This window comes from Aphelocoma coerulescens, chromosome 5 (genome assembly GCF_041296385.1).
Source record: "Aphelocoma coerulescens isolate FSJ_1873_10779 chromosome 5, UR_Acoe_1.0, whole genome shotgun sequence".
In the NCBI taxonomy this organism is placed as follows: domain Eukaryota; kingdom Metazoa; phylum Chordata; class Aves; order Passeriformes; family Corvidae; genus Aphelocoma; species Aphelocoma coerulescens.
Window position 1 is genome coordinate 40,925,274 of NC_091019.1, and position 21,527 is coordinate 40,946,800.

Below are 21,527 nucleotides of genomic sequence, written 5' to 3' on the forward strand. Positions count from 1 at the left end.
CCCATGATTTGTTGGAGCGTGTTTTGCTTGCTTGAAATAAAAATAAGAAAATTTCCATTGATTTTGACAGAATGCAACCCATTCTTCATTTTCTATGTTTACCCTATTTTGTTAGAGGTGTTAGAAGATTTTGACCCCTAGCTCTTTAAAGAACTCACTGCGGAGACAAAAAGAAGGAGCAATGTTTCAAGATGTCATGAACGCAATGTGCTTTATTCCCTGTGTACTTAAAATTCTTGTTACTGAGAACTTCTTTTATACAACTGTTTACTAAAGAAATCACTGTCCTGAAGAAGGGTATCATACCTACTACACTGACCAGTCTGAGGGACTAATTTCCATATTTTAAAAGTGATAGCTTTAGGAAATTTTGAAGTAGCATATTTTTAATACTGTATGATGAGTGTGTGTTTTTACTATGTTAGGACTGTTTTAAGCAGTACATTTTTTAATTTTGTATAAGAAAACTCAGAAATGGTGGCACAGATGAATGAAGATCTGATATTTATATGATAGAATTTCTGGGTCAGTTATTCCTAACTTTTATTTTGGTATTTAAAGGGGAAATATGCCTATTTTAACTTTCTGGTAATAGAATGAAGAGTATAGTGTTTGTAAAATCCATCACCCAAACTTCATGCTCATGTAAGTAGTAGCATGCTGTAAAAGCAAACAGAAACTCTTTTTCACCCAAACCCAACAACACTTGCAGATTACTGCAGTTAAGATTGAAGTTTTTCATTGTATCCTTCTGCTGTCCCCATTTCCCAATAATAGGGAGGATTCCTCTGGAACAGTGAGCTATATAGGTAGAATCAGCAATTTCATTAGGTTGTAATGATGACCTGAGGATGATTTTCTGATGGGGTTGTAGAGGAGCTGTACTTTTGCAGAGTTGAAATATTCTAGAGAGAAACAGGAGCTTCTGTTGATCTTTACCATTGTGTGGTCATTACACTGTGGGTTCTTTACCTTGGGATAGGACTACCTTCGTTCTCAAGGTGCTGCTTATAATTTTTTAAGGACAGTTTTTACATATTTTATTCTTGTTTTTCTGTTACTTACCATGGGGAAAAAAATATAGTAAAATTCAATCAAGTAAATAAAAAAAAATTATGGATTCATCTAGCATTACACATAAATCTGAGTGTGCATAGACCTAGAAGAACTCTATATTGTGAAAGTCACAATATGTCATCACATTGCTTTACAAGAAATAATAGTTTTCTGATCACTATGAGTTACTCAGATATAAGTCAGGACAGATTTTTTGGCTATTTATGTTGGTTTTGGTTTAGCTATGGTTTTGCAGGTTATGAAATATGGTGAATTCTACAGACTGACATGAAAAGGACTCAGGAAAGTATTCTTTTAGCTGTAATGTTCTTTTACTTTCAGGGAGAACTGTCAAAATTCCACAATATGTCCTGCAGACTCCTGCAAAATCTGGCAAATTGCACCAAACAGACCTAGCTTTTTTTAGCTGGAAGCATTTTACATTCAGTATCTGGAAAGCCTTACATTTGAGACGTGTGTGCATGTGTGCTATGAATATGAAACAAAATGTAGGATTCACTCCCATGGAGAAAATGTACTTAAAATTGATTAAGTGAATCTTTCCAATTTTAAAGAATTTTTTAAAAAAATCTTTATGTTTCTTTCATTAAAGTTCCTTCCCATTTAACAAAAAAAGCCCAGAGCCCTGATGTGACATTGATGTGGAAGTTGTAAGGCACTTCAAAAAGGACATACTCTTTTCTCTGCACATGTACATGCTGTCTTTGAGACCTTCAGATATTTGGATGCAATATGAATAGAATATATAGTTCTTTAACATCATCCATTCCTTTCACTGCCAAATGCAGTGGATATTCAGAATGTGCAGATCTAGGTTTAAGCTGACCATTGTTTGAGCCAACACATCCAGCATTCTGAGAGTTATATAATAATAATTAATACATGTCCCACCTGTACATAGTGAAAAAGAAAACACAGGAAATAAAGTGAGTGGTCTGGAACAGAAATCTTTGTGATAACAATGAGTTTGCAGACATGGAACTTACCATATTTAAAGCGAAGCTGTTGGGATCAAATGGATAAATACATAGCAGAAAGAAAGGATAAGGACATTGAAGGTATCTTTGCTTTGTTTGGTAATGTATTTTGAAAGATACTGATGTTAAATTTTATTTAAAGAAAGGTTTTTAAGCTGGAGCTCTGCACCATTTAATTTCATGGACTTGGATGGAATTCCTTATGTTATATATCTCTGGAAAAATACTATGCTTCTAAATAACTTTTAGTTTTAATCCAGACTCAAAAGACCTTGTCTGTATCAAAAAAAAAATTTCCTGTATTTAGTTTGAAAGCATGAGTGAAACTGAACTTGTTCCCTTCCTTGTGAAGCTCCCTTGATTACAGAACTTGTACAGCAGTAAATGGGACCTGCTGTGCAGAAAGGCTGATCTTGAGCCAGGTCAGTGGTATCACTTTGGCTCTCCAGTTACTTGATGTCCCAGAGGGATGCCACTCAGCAGTGGGCTTCTTGACACAGTTTTGGAGCAACAGGCTAGTTCTTCAAGTTATTTAGGCTTTGAGAAAACTCAAGAAAACATTCAGTTCATGTTCACATACATTTGCAGTCATAGCATGATAAAACAAGCATGATGGGAAACAAAGCTAGTACTGTTGACAGGACATTTGTTTTCAAAACACCAGCTCTGGAAAATACTGTCTTGGATTTCACCATAGAATTAATAGTGACCAGTGAATCTGATTACAACTGAATTATTTTAATTTATAAGGTAACTAATGATATGTATGTAATACGCATATTTATAAATTTCAGGCAAAAGTTTTGAAGTATTATGTGAGTTTCCTTCATATTTTGGATATTCTTAAGAAATATTTTCCACCATTTTAAGTGTTCCGTTAAAACACAGATGTACATTTTATATGTCTATTTCTCTTTTTAAAATATCCTGATGTGTTTAAAGAAAAAAAAAATTGATATGTTGTATGATTTACAGTCTTGGAAAAAATAACATAGTCATAACTCTGCAGTTTTTGTGATGCATGAAGATCAGATTTTTTAATGTTGGTTAATGCTTTACTAATTAAAGTGTGCATGTTAATTAAAGCAGAGGCTAATGTTAATTACCTATATTAATGGAATCTCATGTAGCACCTGCCTGAAGCAATGGGTTCAATTTTCAAAATATCTCAATTAAGACTGAAACTTTTGATTTGCATCTAGTAGGGTTTCAATTAACTGCATTGCAAACTTAAATAACACACTTAAAGGGATAATATCACCAATCACATGCAGCACAGTGGAATTGGTCGGTTCAATTATTGACTACGGCTGTGAGAGCTTTCACAGTTGGTAGGTAAGTACTATGGTATTGGCAAGTGATTATTGTCTAGGGCTGTCATCACTTCTGTGGCTGTTGTAAGAGAGATGTTAAATTGCTGTACTTGGGTCTCACTGCAATTCCATTGTTGAGGGAGACAGAAATAGAATGATGTTTTCTCACATCCAGCATTTAATGGTGAAGATTCAGCTTGTTCCTTTGAAATAAATGACCACTATTCCATGACATGGTAAGGCATTTTATCAAATGGGAAAACAGCATTTGTGATAAAGTGCACAATGTTGCAGGGTACTTCTCAGCCAAACCATGAGATGTGATTGTATTCCCAATCTCTGTTTCAGCCACCACAGCATTACGTGTTGACATAGGAGCTTTTAATGAGCAGCTTCAGGAAGCGATTAACAAAGCACTAGAAATAGATGCAATCATGCTGATTGGAAATTCTACCTAAGCTCCATAAATAAGACCATAATGTCCTGCTACCATACAACTTTCTAGGATAATTATTTCTGATAGCTCCAAGACTTGAACTTTTAATCTGAGCCTACTCCATTGAAATATTGATGGTTCAGTTACAATGAAACCAAGATCCCCCCAAAAATGTGCTAACTTTTCCTGTTTTGGACACACAATTGAAGAATAAATGTATGATTTTGTGGTCGGATCCAAATTTTGTATGTACATATAATGCAAAAGTATCTCTAAGCATAATTCCTATGAGGCATCTGCGGAAACAGATTACTACAAAGTCAGTTTTCAACCATGCTCAGCAAAGAGGACCTGGAGCACAAGGTGCTTGGCTATAATCTCTCATCTGTACCTATGTATTTTCCTGTTAAAAATACCCTTAGGCTTCCACTACATGGATCCTGACCCTCTGTATAATAGTTTGCCTATGCCTATTAATTAAATGTCTAATGTTCCATTGTAACACTCAGGCTTAATGCCTCCATTTTAATTAATGCTATGACAAAAGCAAAAATATCTTCCCAGTATCAGTCTACCTGTTTAAGAAATTTGTGAGATTATATTAAAACCTTTTTACCAAACTGCATTTAAAATATTTATTTTAAAATACGTTCATGACCCTTGACTTATGAGTTTGTGACCTCTCTTGGGTCTAGATTAATCAGTGTGTAATGATTCTTGTTGCTATTTTCACTTCTAAGGAGTCTGTGTCCCACACCATTTTGTAAGGTCATTAGATGGTTTAGAACTCATGGTTGTTTTTTTCTCTGAAAACAGATTACAGTCTATTGTAATCTGAGTTCCCAGAATTCCCATGTAGTAATACTCAACTTCTTTAACAATATAATGTAAAAATGTAATTATTGCCTTGTTTGTGGTTACTGGAATGTTCGACTTTTCATTAAAGCTTTCCCTTGGCATATTTTTTGTAGTAATTGAACTTCAGATTCCTTGAGTCACTACACAACTTATTTTAGCTGCAGAAAAGTCACATTTTCATGGGTCAGGTGTTAAACTAAAAAGATGCAGCAGGTACGACTATTATACTGTGATCTGTTATTGTCATGTCAGTTGCATGTCCTAGTGTTTGAAGGAAAAAAAATTAATTCTGTAAACGTATAGTCACATGAACATTTGTTACACACATATGTCATCTTTGGACATCTATAACTTGAGAAGGGTGATTTTTCTATTTTTCAATCTGTTTCCTTTTAATTTTGAAACTAAAATGTTTGTTCATATCCATTTAAACATCTGTCTAAACTTTAATAAAAATAGCTAAATATCTCCTGTTCGTCGGACTCTTAGTAACACAGAACTCTGTAATAATAAATCTTGTATTAATATGGCAATTTAAACTACATTCTAAATGAGAAATAATGCAGCAACAAACAGGCAGAATCTCATGTACTGGTCATGTCTTTGATGATAATCTGTTGAAATCATTGTATTTACAAGATTACTGAGATTAGGTCTCTCTGGGTATTAGCTGGCCCAAAGGCACTTAGCCAATTAAAGCTATTGGAAAAAAATGAAAGCAATCCAACCTGAAGATTTCTGAAAGGAATCTTTAACACCATTTACTTCTCCTGTATAGGGACTATAATACAGCACTTCCAATATCTTGAGTATGCTTCATTTGGTTTTATGCAGCTGGAGTGTTTTTTTAAGTATGAGAGAAAAAAAGTTTAATTCATTGTTCAAATTACAAAATAATATTACTTCAAAAGCCAGCAATGATACTGAACAAGCAATGCTATAGTATAGTTTTATTAGGGAACAAGGAGGAAGGTGGCTATGCAAATTTGGATGGATTTTTATCAATGGTGATTTGAAAGGCAGACCTGTAAAACTCTTACATTTTGGCATTCATACTCCTCCTGGAATGTTTTGTTTGTAAGTTAAAACCTTGGGTGCTTTAGACAAATCAGCTGTACAGGTTTGGGTCTGGAGTCATGACAAGCTTGTAACAGAGGCCTTGACAAAGAGTAAAGCTACAAGTACACAGAATCCAGTTTGTTGCCTTGTGGCATTTTCAACAAAAATGGAAAGAATTATTTGGTTGAGTCACATTAGACAGTCATGGTCTAGATCCTGTGGTATGTTTTTTGAAGGGTTCACGTAAGACCTGGTTGAACAGTCTTTGCTCTGGAAAAATTCCCTTATACGCTGTGGAAAGCTTACCTAAATAAAGCAGCTGAGGAATTGGAGTACTGGATATTGGCTTTACTTTCACCATTTTTTGTGGAACTTTGATACGTATAACATATATGTGAATCAAAGTCTACCTTAAAGTGCTGACGTAAAAGGTTCCCACTGCATTTGTCTTGGTAAAGCAATAAAGTGTTATCACATTAGAATTGTTGTCAAACTAAGGTGTCTGACATGTTTCTGAGAAGGCAATATTCATCAAAAAAATTACATCTTTTACTGCTAGAAAAAGATGGCTCTTTTCTTACATTTTTGGGCTTTAATTGTTCTGCTACTTTTAGCTTTGAACAGTCTCTCTACATGAGTGGATCTTATCTTAATATTTTATATGTCTATATAAACACACTTTTAAAAAATAATTTTATCACATCTGGTTTTACTGCATGTTGCTGCATGTCTCTAGAGGCATACAGAATTTTATTTTCAAGGAAATTTATATTAGTTACAGTCTCCAGCTGTTTTAGATATAGAATCATTTCCTGTTGGTACAGTTTCCAGGAGAATTCCCTTTTTTTCTTCTCAAAAGAATGAGAAATTTAATTTAACAAAGACATCCTATAATTGCCTTTGTATCTAGCAAGGTACCTAGCAATCTAAATATTTTATTTTATTTAAAACATCTGTCTACATAATATCATATGACTATACAAACCTATATCAGCCTTCTGAAAGACAGCTGCTGCCACTTTTATTTAATTTATAAGAGACCAACAAAATTGCTCAAGATAAAGCTGGTCTGCCACTGAGTCATATATAAAAAAATTTTGCAAGATGAAAATTGCTTGCATTTACAGTTCTTGTTAAACTAATCTAGGTCTTTTTCAAATTTAGAAGCATAATTTTTCCTTTTCCCTGTTCTCTCACCCCCACTCCAGTCACTATGGAAACATAGGATCTTTACATATACTTTTTATTATATGCCTTTTTTTTTGAGATTGAAGGTACATTTCTTTTAAAGATGAAATGGGAACTAGAGCCATATGTTAATTGTCTGCTTGTGGGATCTATTTATCTCCTCATTTTCACAAACATTTGATGTACATTATACTGGTCAGACTTTTCATGCAGTTTTTAAGAAAATATATAGGGGAAGTGATAATGTCAATACAGATCTTTGTCTGTGCTACTAAGCTTTGCTTGCAGTGTTTGTAAACTGTTTCATTGTAGGAAGAAACTCATACTGAAAATATTTAATAGATATTATCAATTTAGGCACAGCAGCTGTCCTAGAAAAATAGACATAGACATTTTACAGTATGTCTAAATAAGACAAATTTACCTTTTTCCAGGGAAGTAATCAAAATATTCCTTTTTGGAGAACTAAGAGTATGAAAGGAAAATGTTTATGGTTCCCTACTGGCACACAGTTATGATTGACAGGAAAAACCAACATGTGTGCCACATGAGACATCTTGTTCAGGAACTTTCAGGAGGGTAGTAAATTGGTGTTGGCACAAACACAAAAAAAATAAAATGGCTTGATTCAGCAGTTTTCAATTCTAAATCCCCAGGCTCGAAAGAAAGAAGTAAATATTCATCAAATGATAAAAATTTATATTGATTTTTATTCTGCATTAGCAGCTCAAAGTCAAGATTCTTGACAGGGTGGATGTCGGTTTGAATGATTCTCTTTGAAATAGGGATACAGACACTGGGCTGAGTGCTACCGTGCATTCCTGAACCATAGGAAAAGACTATTAGAACCCTAGGAAGCTAAATTTTTTTAAAGAATAGTATAAAGGCATGCTTGTTCTGTACTGTTTTGATAACTGAATTGTTGTTATTAGTATGTAAAGTGATTCTTGTTGTTCCTGCTTTACTCCATCCTTTCCATTACCATCTAAGGACAACTTTTTTATAGTACTTCAAAGGGAAACAGTACTTCATGTACTATAGTAACTGAGTTAATATCAGTACTTCCCAAAAGCAGCACATTTTAGAGTGCTAGCCTGGCAGAGGAAAGGAAGCAAAGATTGTATCTGCACATTATACATCTTTAATTTTGCAGTTTCTGCCAGGGAGTAAATAAAGATCTGGGGGAGGGGGTGAGGGAAGGAGGATGGAAATCCAGGGAAGGAGAATGTGAGTGTGAATGCAGTGCTGAAACACAAATGTGATGACTGTGATTACCGAGCTGTGAGATTTAATGAGAAAGCCTGTATTAGAGTGAAGTAGAAAATCATAACCATCACCTCTAGTCTATAGGAGTATAATTGGATCTCAGCCCCCAGAAAAAGTAAATAAATAAGTTAGTGACATTTTTAACAAACTTAAATATATTGAGAATAAAAGGGGAAGTTATTTTGATTATTTTACTGTTACAGTATACTTTTTTTTGTTTCTCAGCTTGCACTAAAATGAGATTCATTGTCATAAAATGAAAGAAAATATTTAAGTGTGTGTTTGTGAGGGGATTAAATAATAAGCAAAGTAAGGCAGAAATACTATAGCTATCACAGTGTTAACAAATTTCCCAAATGTCCTAGGTGCTTACAATTCAGTAAACATCTTTAACAGCATAGCTTTAAAATTAAATTTTACAAACATTATGGGTAATGCTTTAATAGTATGCAAATTACAATGAAGTCAGCAGCAGCAAAGCTGACCTCTTAGCAATACAAATATTTTATGTTTAAAACAGTTATCTTTTTACAGTTCTCTCTACCTCAGTAAGTGTCAGGTGCTTCAAGAGGCTCCTCATCAGAGGAGCATAAATAAACTCAAAGGAGAAGCAGCTTGTGCCTGCTTTTTATACACAGCAAGGCAGTTGTATAAATCAACATATTAAGCTATACGTTTTGCTCTCGCTAGTATAATTACTGATATATTTGCTAAAACCCATATATATATATAGCTGTGTATATAGCTATATATATATATATTTAGGATAGGAAAAGTAGTGTACAGGGAAAAATACTTAGCCCACATTTCCCTGCTCTTATAAAACAAATTAATTGACATTAATTGGCATCTCCTCCTTCAGAGTCTGACGATTCTTACTTAATTGTGCAGTGGAGACAGAGTCATGTGTTCATATTGCACAATTTTATGTTATTAATAGTTCAATATCTAAAAAGCTGATAAAAATACCCTGTAATTTCTCCCTGTAGGAGTAAAAAAAGTGTGTAGTAAGAAAACATTCACATCTCTAGGGGTAACATAACATCAAATAGACTATCAAGTCATGGAGAGAATCTCCTTCAATTTCAGAACAAGTTAAATAAGCATTCAGTGAGTGTCTTTGAGGCACACTCAGTGTAGGAGTTTTGACTTCAAAATGTTTGACACTATTGAACCTCTCAAAATAGTTGACTCAAAACATTGAATCAAAAGAAGATTTTAGGTCAAAACTTTTGCAATTTTGTGAGTTGATATGTCTAGGAAATTTTGGAACTAGTTGTTAAGCACACACATATTTGTACTGATTAGGTTAATAAATATGTAACATTTCTCAAGCATTCAGAAATTTAAAATGGAGCTACTAGGGAAAAATTTGAGCTGTTTATGTACTACTAGTATAGTACGGTAAAATAATTAAAACTCAATGTGTATTACCAAAGTAACTTCAGATTCAAACAATGAATCTTACAATTAAAGAAGTAAACATTTACCTTCTATTTGCTTCCAAGTGAGATTTTTCAATGTATTAAATTCAGACAACTTGGAAACCATTTTCTACAAATAAATCGTCAGGTTTTACTTCACTGTAGGTCAGTACAGCTCCCAACAGGGAGAACAGAGATTTCTCCAAAATATGCACAAAGTCGATCTCTGAGCAGAATTTCCAAGGAAAAGGCTGTAACATTTTTATGTTAGGTCTGCCATGCCTTTCTGGGATGTTTTGGATAGTTTTCCATAGGAAGTATTGGTTTTGAGAGACTTACCTTTCCTCACTATTTTTAAGTAGAAAGGTACATGTCAATCTGCTGTGGGAACAGGGGGAGGTGGAATGTGCACCAGCACTGTGGAATTTCTCTTGCACAAGTGTGTTGTCCTAATTTCTGAACCTGGCTATCTTTAGCCTTAAGAGCGTGGCCATTTTGAATGCCCAGCCCTACAAACTGAGCTAGGTGCATTGCCAGTCTGTGTGATTTGGTACAAAAGCCTTACAGTATCTGCGCGTTGGATGATAGACAGACTCTTTAACAATCTCTTTTTAGGCCACTTCATTGCTCTAGAAGTGCAAACACAGAAAATGGTAGGAACAAGCAGAACAATGCAAATAATGGAGGTTTTAATTAAGTAAGATTAAGTTTATGATTTTAGCACATTGAAGAAAGATTTTCTGTGCATGACTTGTCTTTCCTCTTCTTGACTGTGTGAGGGTCTTGAGGCTGACCCAGAAAGGCTTTCAACCTACTTTATGTATGACATATTTGTGTTCTGGGCTTCTATAACAATCTTTTTCTCTTCCTGGTAGGGAAGAAACCAAGGTTGTGTTGATGAAATGCTAATTTAATAGGACAAATTCTGGGTTTGTAAGAATGGGAATTTGGGTTTACAGTTATTGTGGCATATGAAGAGGTGTCACTGAAGGAGATGGAAGGAATGTGGCAGTTACAAAGAAGTGCTCTCTATTATGTTGATGGGTTTGGCTGGATCTGCGTCCTTGTTAATTTGTGTCTTCCACATGGTTTTAGCAAGTGCTGTTCTGTCATCCCAGCCCTTTCCACTGTCAGAGCAAGCCTGTTCTCCACCTGGCCGCTGATTATTACAGACTCTTTTGCATCCTGTCTGTCACTCTCTTTCTGCAGGCTGGAGATGCAGACCTGCAAGGCAAGAAAAGTAGAAAAGCATCCTGGCCTTTGTTCAATTTCCATTCTTACAAGAACTTTTTTTTCACCTGGCAATTTTGGGATGCTATTGTCAGAAACTACTCAGTCTTAATTAACCTCTGGAGAGGTTAATTCTTTCATACTTTTCTTCAATGCTTTTTGATATTTGTCATGTAGGGAACTTCTCTGGGTACATAACTGAGATCTATATGATGCACAGGGCATGCCATGCTCTTGTTTGTGTTGATGTTACACTGAATATAATGAAAGGCAGGTGAATAGTCAGGAATAAAGACACAAGAGGTGCAGATTTTAAATTAGCAGCATGGTTTTGGCATCTTCATGGATTTGGTCAGAATGTTAGTGAGGACACACTAGTGACTGCATTTGCACTCACAGTCCTGAAGTCACAGGTCATGGATTTCTGAAAGCCAAGGGAAACACTGAAAAAAGGTATTACTCTTATTCTATAGGCTTCCCCCTCACCCTCCCCCCATTATATCTGATGGCTCTGAGAAGTGCCTGAAGTTCTGCTTGCTATAACGCAGCCCTACCTATCTAAAATTTCATTTTATGGCTCTTGTGAATGGACCTAAAATTCACTGTGCTGTTACATAAACTCTACAATGATTTTAAGTACCTTGATATGTAAGAATGTTGTTGCCTTGTAATTTTACTCATTCTGTGTGGATGTTTCACATTTTTCTGATGGTTTTAGCACACTGAAAAACAAAGTGATAACATTATTCTTGATATAAAAGCATTTATGACAATAGAAACACTCAGCTAAGATTTTGACTGGCAATAAGCATGCCCTGATTAACAGAATTAATTTCCTGCATGATCAAAACTCAGTGTGTCCTTTGTAATAGTACTCCCAAATATTCAGCTCAAAGTAAACATATTTCATGATATAGGATTTTAAAATTTTTTTTATTTGATTCAGTGCTGAAGAGAGTGTGTAAGATGAAGAGTCAAGGAAGCCAAAGACAGGAGGGGTAACAGACTAAGAAAGTATTCAATAGCAACACGGTCTCTGTTTCAATTATGCAGAGTAAGGGGGGAAAAACAAATGCCTACACTTAGGGTAGAAGCAGTCACTTGAAGTCCAAGAAGCCTAATGCTGCCAAATGATGGTCCAATGATCTTAAAGGCATTTCCAACCATAATGATCCCATTATTCTGTTATATAAGGCCTTTTAAAATGCTGGTGTGACTTCTTGAAAGCATTCCTTCTACCTTAGGTGTTTTCATCAATAGAAGACCTGTTGGCTGGGTGTAGGGATGGTGTGATGGATGATCAAGTCTGTCTGTATAGAGATTTTGGACAAACTCTTGCCTGCCAAAGAATGCTTTCTGTCATCTACATCTTCATGGAAGATATTTTGAGCCATATACTTACCAATATAATTTTATTCAGTAGCTGTACTGCGACAGAGTCGGGGTCTTTTTTGTGTTCTGTAATGAAGCCTTCTCCACAACTTTATAATGTGGACAAGTAGTCAGAATATTGTGACAGAAAACAACAAAATTGCTTGACTGTTTAAGTGCAAATGCTACTCTTATCAACTTAATTCTGGAAAGAAATTATTCTCAATTTTAAATCTCAAGAAATTTCACCAATTGGAGATATGCAGAGTGACAAGCTGGAATGTACATGCTTTTAAAATGGGACATCTGAGTTTGCACTTCTTTAAAATATACATATGGGTGAGTATTCTAAGTCTAGGTGCTGCATGGGGCCATCTGACCACCTCCTTGTTGGCAGAAACTGAATTTTGTGCTTTAATTGCAGAGACTGTTTTCATCCAACTTAAGTTCAAATAATGGCAGAGGAACTGAACTGTCTGTACTTACATAATTCTCACTAAGTACAGTGTAGTATGGCAGAAGTGTAGTTTCTCTACAGAACTGTAGAGAAGGGGTAACGCAAGATTGGATACTTTCATAATTTAAATTCAGCTGAATGTATTATATATAATTTGTATATCTAAAACACAGAATTGTTTGCCTACGGTAACATAGTTCATAGCAATTGACTTTTGCTCCTTGGGAGACCCTGTCTGAAAAAACTTTCCTTTCAACACCAAATCAATGATATTTATTCTAGTGCATTCCAAAATAAAAAAAAAAAATGCAGCAGAAAAACACTAGCTCTGAGTTCATAGCTCCAATTCACATTGGTGTAAATTTTGAGTCTCGTTTGATACTCTGTATACAATATAGCCTTTCAATCTCCTTCCTCCCACAGTAAGAGTCATTATCCCTTGTCTTTCTCCACCTCAGAATAAGGTCATTCTAACATGTAGGTCTAACAAGAAATACAATGTATTTTCATTGATTTGTATTGTCACTGATTACTCCTTCACGTTATATAGTGATCTGTATAGTAAAGGACATTTTGCGTTGTCATGCAAAGCCAGTCTTAAGGAACAGATTTGCACCTCAGGCTCCCCCAATTTATTTATAAGTTCTTGGTTTTTAGAAAATGAGCTTTAGAAAATAGTCTTGAAATTATTTACCACTATTAATCAATCACTACAACTGAGTATTTGGCACTAGTCTAGATTTTTTTTCACTGTTTTTCCCCAGACAACAGTTTTTTCATAGTCTTGTTCAGAGATTGGTTCCTGCAGGCTCAGGAAAATGAGAGGATTTTTTCATTCGATTATTGGCAATATCTCAGTTTAATTTACAACAGAATATTTTAAACTCATTCCATCCAGTAGGTGGAGAATCTCTGCAAGTGTGTAACAAGACCATCATCAGCATCTTTATTGTCTTTTTACTGCAAAAATGGTCACTTAGCAGAGGACCATGAAGTGGAAAACTACTGCTGAGTATAATTCCTTGGCATTTTTTTTCCCCATGTTCAATTTTTCACATATTCTGATGTACTACATCCTCAAAAAAAAAGAAGGAACTGAATTTCAATTCTAAGATGGGGCACTAGGAGTAAATGAAGGATTACCTCCCACCCAATTTCTATCAGTTATATTTGGGATGATGCATATCTCAGTAGACTTTTTGGGGATTTGCTAGATATCCATGTCCACACAGGTGTGTTTGTTATAGAGACTGTTCTTAAAATTTGTGTTATGTAATAAAAAAAAAATTGTGTGTAGGGCAATCTGAAAATGCACACAATGCACAATTAAATGTCAAGTAGCTTTTCTATATTTGATTAGGAATTTATAAAGTTGCTACTTTATTCTCCCAGAATACTGCAAAACTAGTCCTTCATTACCACTAAAGGTTTTAAGTTGAAAATAAACTGCAGTAGGTTTATTGCATATCAGTGCTGTGCACTTTTTTCCATATTATGCCTTGTACCTGTTAGCTCAGCTTCTGTAGAATGTAGTTTTTTGATACTTAAACTGATCAATACCTACTCAAGGTCTTCAAAACCTCTTTGGATTTTCAGTTGATATCAGTATAACAGAGACAAAAAAAAAAAGCTTAAGTACAACAGTGAGATAGATGAATACATACAGAAAAGAAATCAGAGAGATCCATCTGAAACTCTACGCTGTCTGAGTTTGAGTTGCTGTAATTGTTCACAAACGTTGAAGATAGAAATTGGGTTTAAAAATAAAAATAGTTGATTTATAGAGGGATCATATTTCTGAAGTGCAAGAAACAGGTTGTATTCAGGCTTCGTAGAGTATGATGTTGATGGAGTTCATAATCCTCTGTACAAGAGGGCCTTATAGCTGCAAGGAAGAAATAGCGGATTCTTATTTATCTCTCGTCATATATTTACCTACCCTTTACATCCTGCTTTTCCTTTCCCCTACGATTCTATTTAACCCTTCTTTTTCTTCTCCCATTTTCTGTATTCATTATTGTTTTGCCTACAAATATTTTTGCTAGTAAACAGAGCATGACCAACCTGGGAAAAGCTGCTGGCTTTAGTTTTAACATTTTTTATTTTAAAATATAGAGGAAATCGTAGGATGGGGAATTAGAAAATACAAGGGGAAAAAAGTATCTAAATTATTGGGATAGTTGTGCTGTTTGAGAAGTAGCCTGTGTTCATACAGTTCAGGGCTCAGTTTTAATTATTATGTGTGATGATCTGGAGTTTAGGCTACAAGTGAACTCCCTCTGTTTGGAGTCCTGGGGTGGGAGGGGAGAAGGAAGGTTGTGTACACAATTTCAATAACAGCTGAGAAAACCCCAAAACCTCTACCTAAACTCCACCCAAAACCCATAGCTGTAAAAGCAAGAATCCTGATTTACAAACCTGTCCTGAAAATCAGGGAAATTTTTTGCCTCAAGTTTTCCACAAGGTTTCCCCTCTAGGCTTAAAACAGTCACAGATTTTAATTGATAGATTTAATTGTTTTAGAAATTTACTGGTCACTGACAACAGGGCTTTAGACTGAATATGTCATGTCAACTATAACGAAAATAAAAATGATAAGTGGATTACCGCCTTGTGGTAAGAATAAATTAAAAGAGCACATTCATAGCCTTATATGGACAATATAAAATACTCTGCCTGAAGACTATCCTTACTGGTGAAGAATCCTTCCAAAAAAGGAATTTGTTCAGGAACCTCAGTATACTGTGGAAGCGGACTGTTTATCAGTTCAGAGGAAAATGTATTTGGGAGTGGAAACGTAACAGGAAGGTGATACAGTTTGTTTATTCCCTGCCTTAGTTATTTGTGAGTTATATAAATGGCCATTTTAATTATACTTTCTGAGAAAGCAGAATAGTTTTGAAGGTCTCTCAAACCTTAACATTTTACTCTAACAGGACAGTCCCAGCTACTTAGACATCCATTGAGATTGTGTTTCTTCACTGGTAATCTTTTGTGGTTTCATTTTCCACAATTTAAAAGTAGCTATGAAAGCCTTGAATTATGATTAAATACACAGTGGAAGACCTGCATGGATTAGTTGGAATTCTTGTCTTTTTTCTCCTTGGAAAATTGCTAGCATTTTCTGTATTTTCTGGGTTTTTGCTTTGCTTGTTAGTTTTTTTTTTAATTTCTCAAAAACATATTAGGATTTATTGGAAAACATAACTAATTTCACTGTAAGAAGCAGCTGAGAGAGAAAGCTATAAAGGTTCGAATGAGAAATTTTAAAAATAAATAAAATTTCTAAGTTGCTTACATTATTTTTCAGTAAAAATTGAACCAAGGCAAAGCCTAAGCAAATACAGAAACTGTTATTACCACTAGCTTATGAAGACTTTCCAGCCTTTCAGACTTTCCCTACTGACATTCTTCATTGCCTGTTTCCCTCCACTTACTTGCATTTTTCCTACATTTTACTGACTACCCTTCTCTCTAGCCCTTTCACTACTTTGTCTTTATGACTGCCATTGTTCCATAGATTGGTAACTCCGCTGTGCTGTCAGCAAACAAATAAACTCTTCACTTCCCTGCAAAAAATAGAGGACAGTCCTTATACAAAATTTCCTCCATGCCATTTGCATTCACTTGCCATAGTACCAAATAGTTAAGCAGGCATTCCACTCCCAATGGAAATAAAAGTATGTAGTTACACAGAAGTAGAGGTTTTTGAAGCATTATCAGAATTTGTAATGCGTTTTTCTTTCAATGAAGCATATTAAAAGAAAACAATGGCATATCGGCCCCAAAGTGCTTTTGAACTTAGTCTACACTCTGTTCTTTCCACTGTTCCTAGGGGCAAGTGTGGCAAACAGCAGATTTTATCCTTGTGTCATCTGGTTCTCTGAGCCTCAGAAGCATACTGATCACCACAGCTGCAATCAATAAAGTGTCTGTTCAATAAGCTATGATGCCAAATATTATTCGACATTCTTCTGGACAGGCACAGTCTGATGGAAAACAGCACATCTCACTTATTACCTTTTTCCTTGCAATTAAAGTTGCTGAGTAATCAGTCTGTGCCAGATATGAGAAAGGAGAATGTGAACAATGCCAATCTGCTTGGGTTTGTTTACGCTTACTATTTAAAGGAAAAATACCCATAGCAATATGGCTTTCATTAATTATGAAGCACAGTGTGTTAACAATATCAATCTTGAAGCCTGTAAGAAATGTAATTTTATGTATCTACCTGTTCTATCACAGTGCTTGGTTTCTAATATCTTTTTTATTCATGTCCAGACATTTTTATGCAACATTTGATTGGATATACATCTCATGGAATATATAACACATTCTCTGATAGAAACCTCAATAGTTCATTTCTAGCATTTGGGATTACACTGTACTTTTTCTCTGACTTAATGGTTCAGCCTTTTTCACTATCATATACTAGGAGAAAATTAATAGTGTGAATAATTTGGTTAAAACTGTTGCAGTCCAAAAGTATTTGTTTTGAATGTATTCTTTCTGAATTATTTTTTTTAATGTTCTGTTTTGTTTTTTTCACCTCTTTGTTTTCTTTTTCTAGGCTGAGGTTCAGCTATGCTATCTGGAAGCACAAAGAGATGCTGTTGAACAGATGTCCTTAAAACTGTACAGTGAGCAGTACAACAGTGGTAGCAAGCGAAAGGAAGAGTTTGCTGATATGTCAAAAGTTCACACAGTGGGAAGTAATGGGTAGGGAACTATTCTTTTTGTTGTTTTATTCTCACTGATCTGTATTTTTTTTTACACAATATACTTTTTCTTAAAAACCAGAATTTTTCTTCCTAGTTAACCAGGATTTTTCTTCCTAGGCTGAGAGATGGGGACAACTGTTTCTCTCTTATTTTTTTTTTTTTTAATACATGGATGCAAAAATAATGTGTTCTGGATAATTTATCCAAATGATGGTTTGTTCATAGGACTACCTAATATTATCTAATAGTAATCTGTTATCTAGATTTAAAAAAATGTAATGTGTCCTTTTTCTTTAGGCTTTTCTCCTCCAGTCATATAATTTTCTCCTCCAGCTTCATATAATTTGATTTCTTAACATCTTCCAAGGAAGAATCTTGCTAATGTAATAGTACCTCTGCAAGAGCTCTATAGTCATTGTTCTCCTAGTGACTAACAAATATGAATATGAAGCCTTTCACCTATAGTTCAAACATCCTAGTTTTGAACCTCAAGAAGGCATTAATTTTAACTCTTTTCCCTTTTTTTAAAACTATTTTTCCTTGTTTTTTTAATTAATGTTAACACACATACCCACGCATTTGTGATATATATATAAGTGTACAAGCAAAAGCATTCTTTCTTAATATTTTGAATAAATTAATCACTGGACTATGCTGAAATGAGTTCTTGCTGCCCTCTCTTTTTAACAATCAAGGAAACTTGTAGTTGTGGATTAAGACTTTTTCTTTAAGGTCTTTTGAAAACCATATCTTCCAACTACTAGTACCCCAAAATGAACATAAGAAACAAACCTGTGGGATCAAAATAGTGTTGGCCAAAAGCAATTCAAAGGAGCCAACTACTGCTCATTGTTTGGGTATGCTCTTGTCCTGATAGTTTCTTTATAACTGGCAAATAGAGTAGAACTTTTGTCTGCAGTTTCCTATGTAAGGGAAAGTCATTGACAGAGGTGTTCATGTGCTCTCTATCTCCAGAACTCCCCTTTCCAACTGTTAACTCAATGTCCAGGTCTTGGAAACACAGTTTTATTAAATTACCAACTGTAAAGGTAAATGAGCCTTGTAAACATCCCCTCTTATTACATGGAAAGATGACTGTTTTAGAAAAGTTGGTGTGGGCTAATTATGTAGGATTACTGAGATCTTGATTACATATGCAGAAATCTATCAGATTCTCAAACACGCCAGTGCAGGTAGTGCCAACCATAAAAATAATTTGTTCAGAATTGGTGTGTATACATACATAAATGTACACTGAGGGCTACATATTCAAAACCAGCCTCTAATTTTTCAGCCGCCACTGAATGTGAGCAAGGCTTAAGGTTGGAATATTGAGGGGGATGTAAGACACATCAACAGACTTTTGATTTTCCTGAAGTTAGGGGATGTAAAGCTTTAAGCTTCACAGAGGAATCCAGTTTGTAACTCTACATACCATATGTGATAAGCAAATGGTTTCTTAAATGCAGTTTTTTTCACTTGTAATTATATGTTTAGAACTGGAAATGGTCATCTGCTACTATTTCCTACCTTTTTTGTGCTGTGGCCACCGTTCTGGGCCCATAAGGCCATCTCAGCCCTTAGAGGCTCAACAGTGACTTCAGGGGCCAAAGGGCTGAAATCGTACCAGTACAGTACCACATATTCAGCCATTTTAGAAGCTAGTGGGTATTACAGCTGGTGGTGGGGTCAGTAGCTCTGACCCAGAAAGAGGTGACCGGTCTGGAGAGATGGTCCCGAAAGGGATCGCCTTCCCGAGGCCCAGTGTCTTCCCTCAGCTGCTGGCAGAGGGGCCCTTGCAGAGGCTGTCAGCTCTTTAGTGATTATCAGCTCGTGATTCCAGCTCAGCTCTGCAGGGCATCCCCAGGCCAAACCAGACCAGAGAGAGACGAGAAGGCCCGTGTGGCTGGTTCCGCACAGAGGTGGCTTTATTGTTGGTCCCCTCCGCAGAAGGGGAAAGCCAGGGACGAGCTCTCTCCCCCACAGAGCCAGGGGGCTTCCTTTTATAGGGATACAGGGGATCAGTGGGGGACCAATGGGTTACAGAGGGTCTGGGACAGACCAATGGGTTACAGAAAGATCTGCATAGGGTCTCCCAAAGGATTGTGGGTCTGCCTTTCCTCGCCATGACCAAAGTGGTTGCCTTTTCAGGGAGTCCTGCTGGGCGACTGCGAAATCTCTTGTCTCAGCAGAGATCCCTCCAGGGCAAGGGCTGGGCATATCCCACAAGTGGGGACTAAATTCAACTTGAAAACTTCAGTTGAACCAGTCTGAGGTGCTGTGTTGAAAAAAATGGAAATGCCTTTCAGCTGTTTAAAAATACAGTGGATGCAACCTTTCCTTACTGCATGAAAAGTGTGGACAGAAACTCCACAGTAGCATGACCTAGCTAGAGACTGAGATCTCTACAGAGAAGGGGCCATTTGCATAAATTAGGGTATCTATCCATTAGCTGTTGTGGAAGTTTGACCTAGGAAAAAGAAGAATGTCCACAGGGAGAACAAGAGCTATTGTAAATGAAGAATATTTGATATGACGTGCGTGTGTGTGTGTGTGTGTAGGAGATTTGGGAGATGACTTTGTGCAGGAAATAGCTAAACTGAGATAGGTAGGGCAGTATTTGCAGAATAGTGTGATTCTAGTGGGTGTACAAAGAACAGGAGATTTCCTGCAAAACAGTAATCTTGTTAAAACTCAATACAGAGGGTTTATGTGTATTAGCATGAAAATAGCTGAAGTGACAAAGGAAAAGAAAAGAATGAGTATCCACTGCAGGAGAACACCAGCTAGCCAGGAGGTAAGAGGTACCCAAGAGTAGTTGAGGGCAGGTACAAAATGTTATAGCAGATCTGTCTGGAAATATTGGATCCCCTCAAAACTGGGGAGGAGTGCGTACAGGTCCTATTGGGAGATACAGACAGCACCATTGCACAACATGAAAGCCAGATCCTAAAATCTTGTCATCAGTGGGTGTTGGGCCTTCATGGATGAGACTTTGAGAGAAATGCATTAGAGGGGGCTTCAAGTACGTGCACAACATACTGCAGTTTTAAAACTATTAAGGTGATAACTGAATTCTCCTATATCTTCCTAATAAAAACATGTGAAAAGAGTTCCATAAAATTATGACACAGAAACCTGAAGGAACTTTTTGTCTGGCTGAATTTTTTGATAGGTGTACCAGTGTGTTTACAGTACTTCTAAATGCCATGTGAGTTATGCCATCAAATAAATACTACAAACTGGAAGTGCATGTTAAACATGGGGGAAAAGGCTGATGGAAATAGCTTCACATTCCTTTTTATTTATTAATGCCACAGATGAACTGGTTTTCTCATGAGAAAGGTACTCATGAATTTTCATTCAAAATAATAAATTGGTGTCCACATTTTAAGAAATATGTTTAGGGTTCAAGGGATTAGACATGCAACTCTGCATATCTGATTCCCGGTTTACCAAGACAAAATATACTTCTTAATGTAATTTTAGTTATTATATAGCTAATGGTTTTAGCTTGTTAACCAACAAACTTACGTCAAGGAAGCTGTTTTTACCTGCTCTTTAACTCATATTATAGCATTTTTGTTGGCAATGTTTGGGTACTTTAATGGAAGGTTTTTTTTCTTTTTCAATAAACAGATGACCTAATTTATCCCTTTTTTTAGTGATTGGTGGATTCATATAATCAACCAAAATTAGATCTTTTCTATGATTCTTGCATCTTTAACACGAATCAGTATTTCAGAAGTCATGCTTTCCCTGGTTCTGCCCGTGGTGATATAAAAGAAAGATCTGCTAAGCTCAGGAAGAGTAGATTCTGAATAAAAAAGGAATATTAAATATATCACAGAAGTACTGACAGGCACATTTTAATCTTAATCTCTCTCTGGTCCTACAATTTCTTGATTTTTCTGAATATCTTTTTACTGGCTTAGTAACTTGCATCCTCTTCCAAACAGTATTTTAATAGTGATCACTAAATTCATCCATTTAGATCCAAGGCATTAATTTCAAAAATAAAACTTTTAAAAATATATGTATCAGAGATATTCTAAAACCATTAAAAGTATTGCAATCATATTAAAAAAATATTGGGGATGCTTTGTAGGCTGACTTCACTATCTTCAGGCTCAGGCAAATAACTGCCACA

At 35.7% G+C, this 21,527-nt stretch overlaps 1 protein-coding gene across 2 annotated transcripts in view; it reads left to right on the forward strand.

Moving 5' to 3' along the window:
- Positions 1-21,527, forward strand: part of AKAP6 (A-kinase anchoring protein 6) — a 220,970-nt gene that overhangs the window by 118,768 nt on the left and 80,675 nt on the right. For both annotated transcript variants that reach the window (XM_069017782.1, XM_069017783.1), the window contains exon 8: positions 17,227-17,375. In XM_069017782.1, the coding sequence (XP_068873883.1) occupies positions 17,227-17,375 (149 nt within the window). The remainder of the gene's footprint in view (positions 1-17,226; positions 17,376-21,527) is intronic.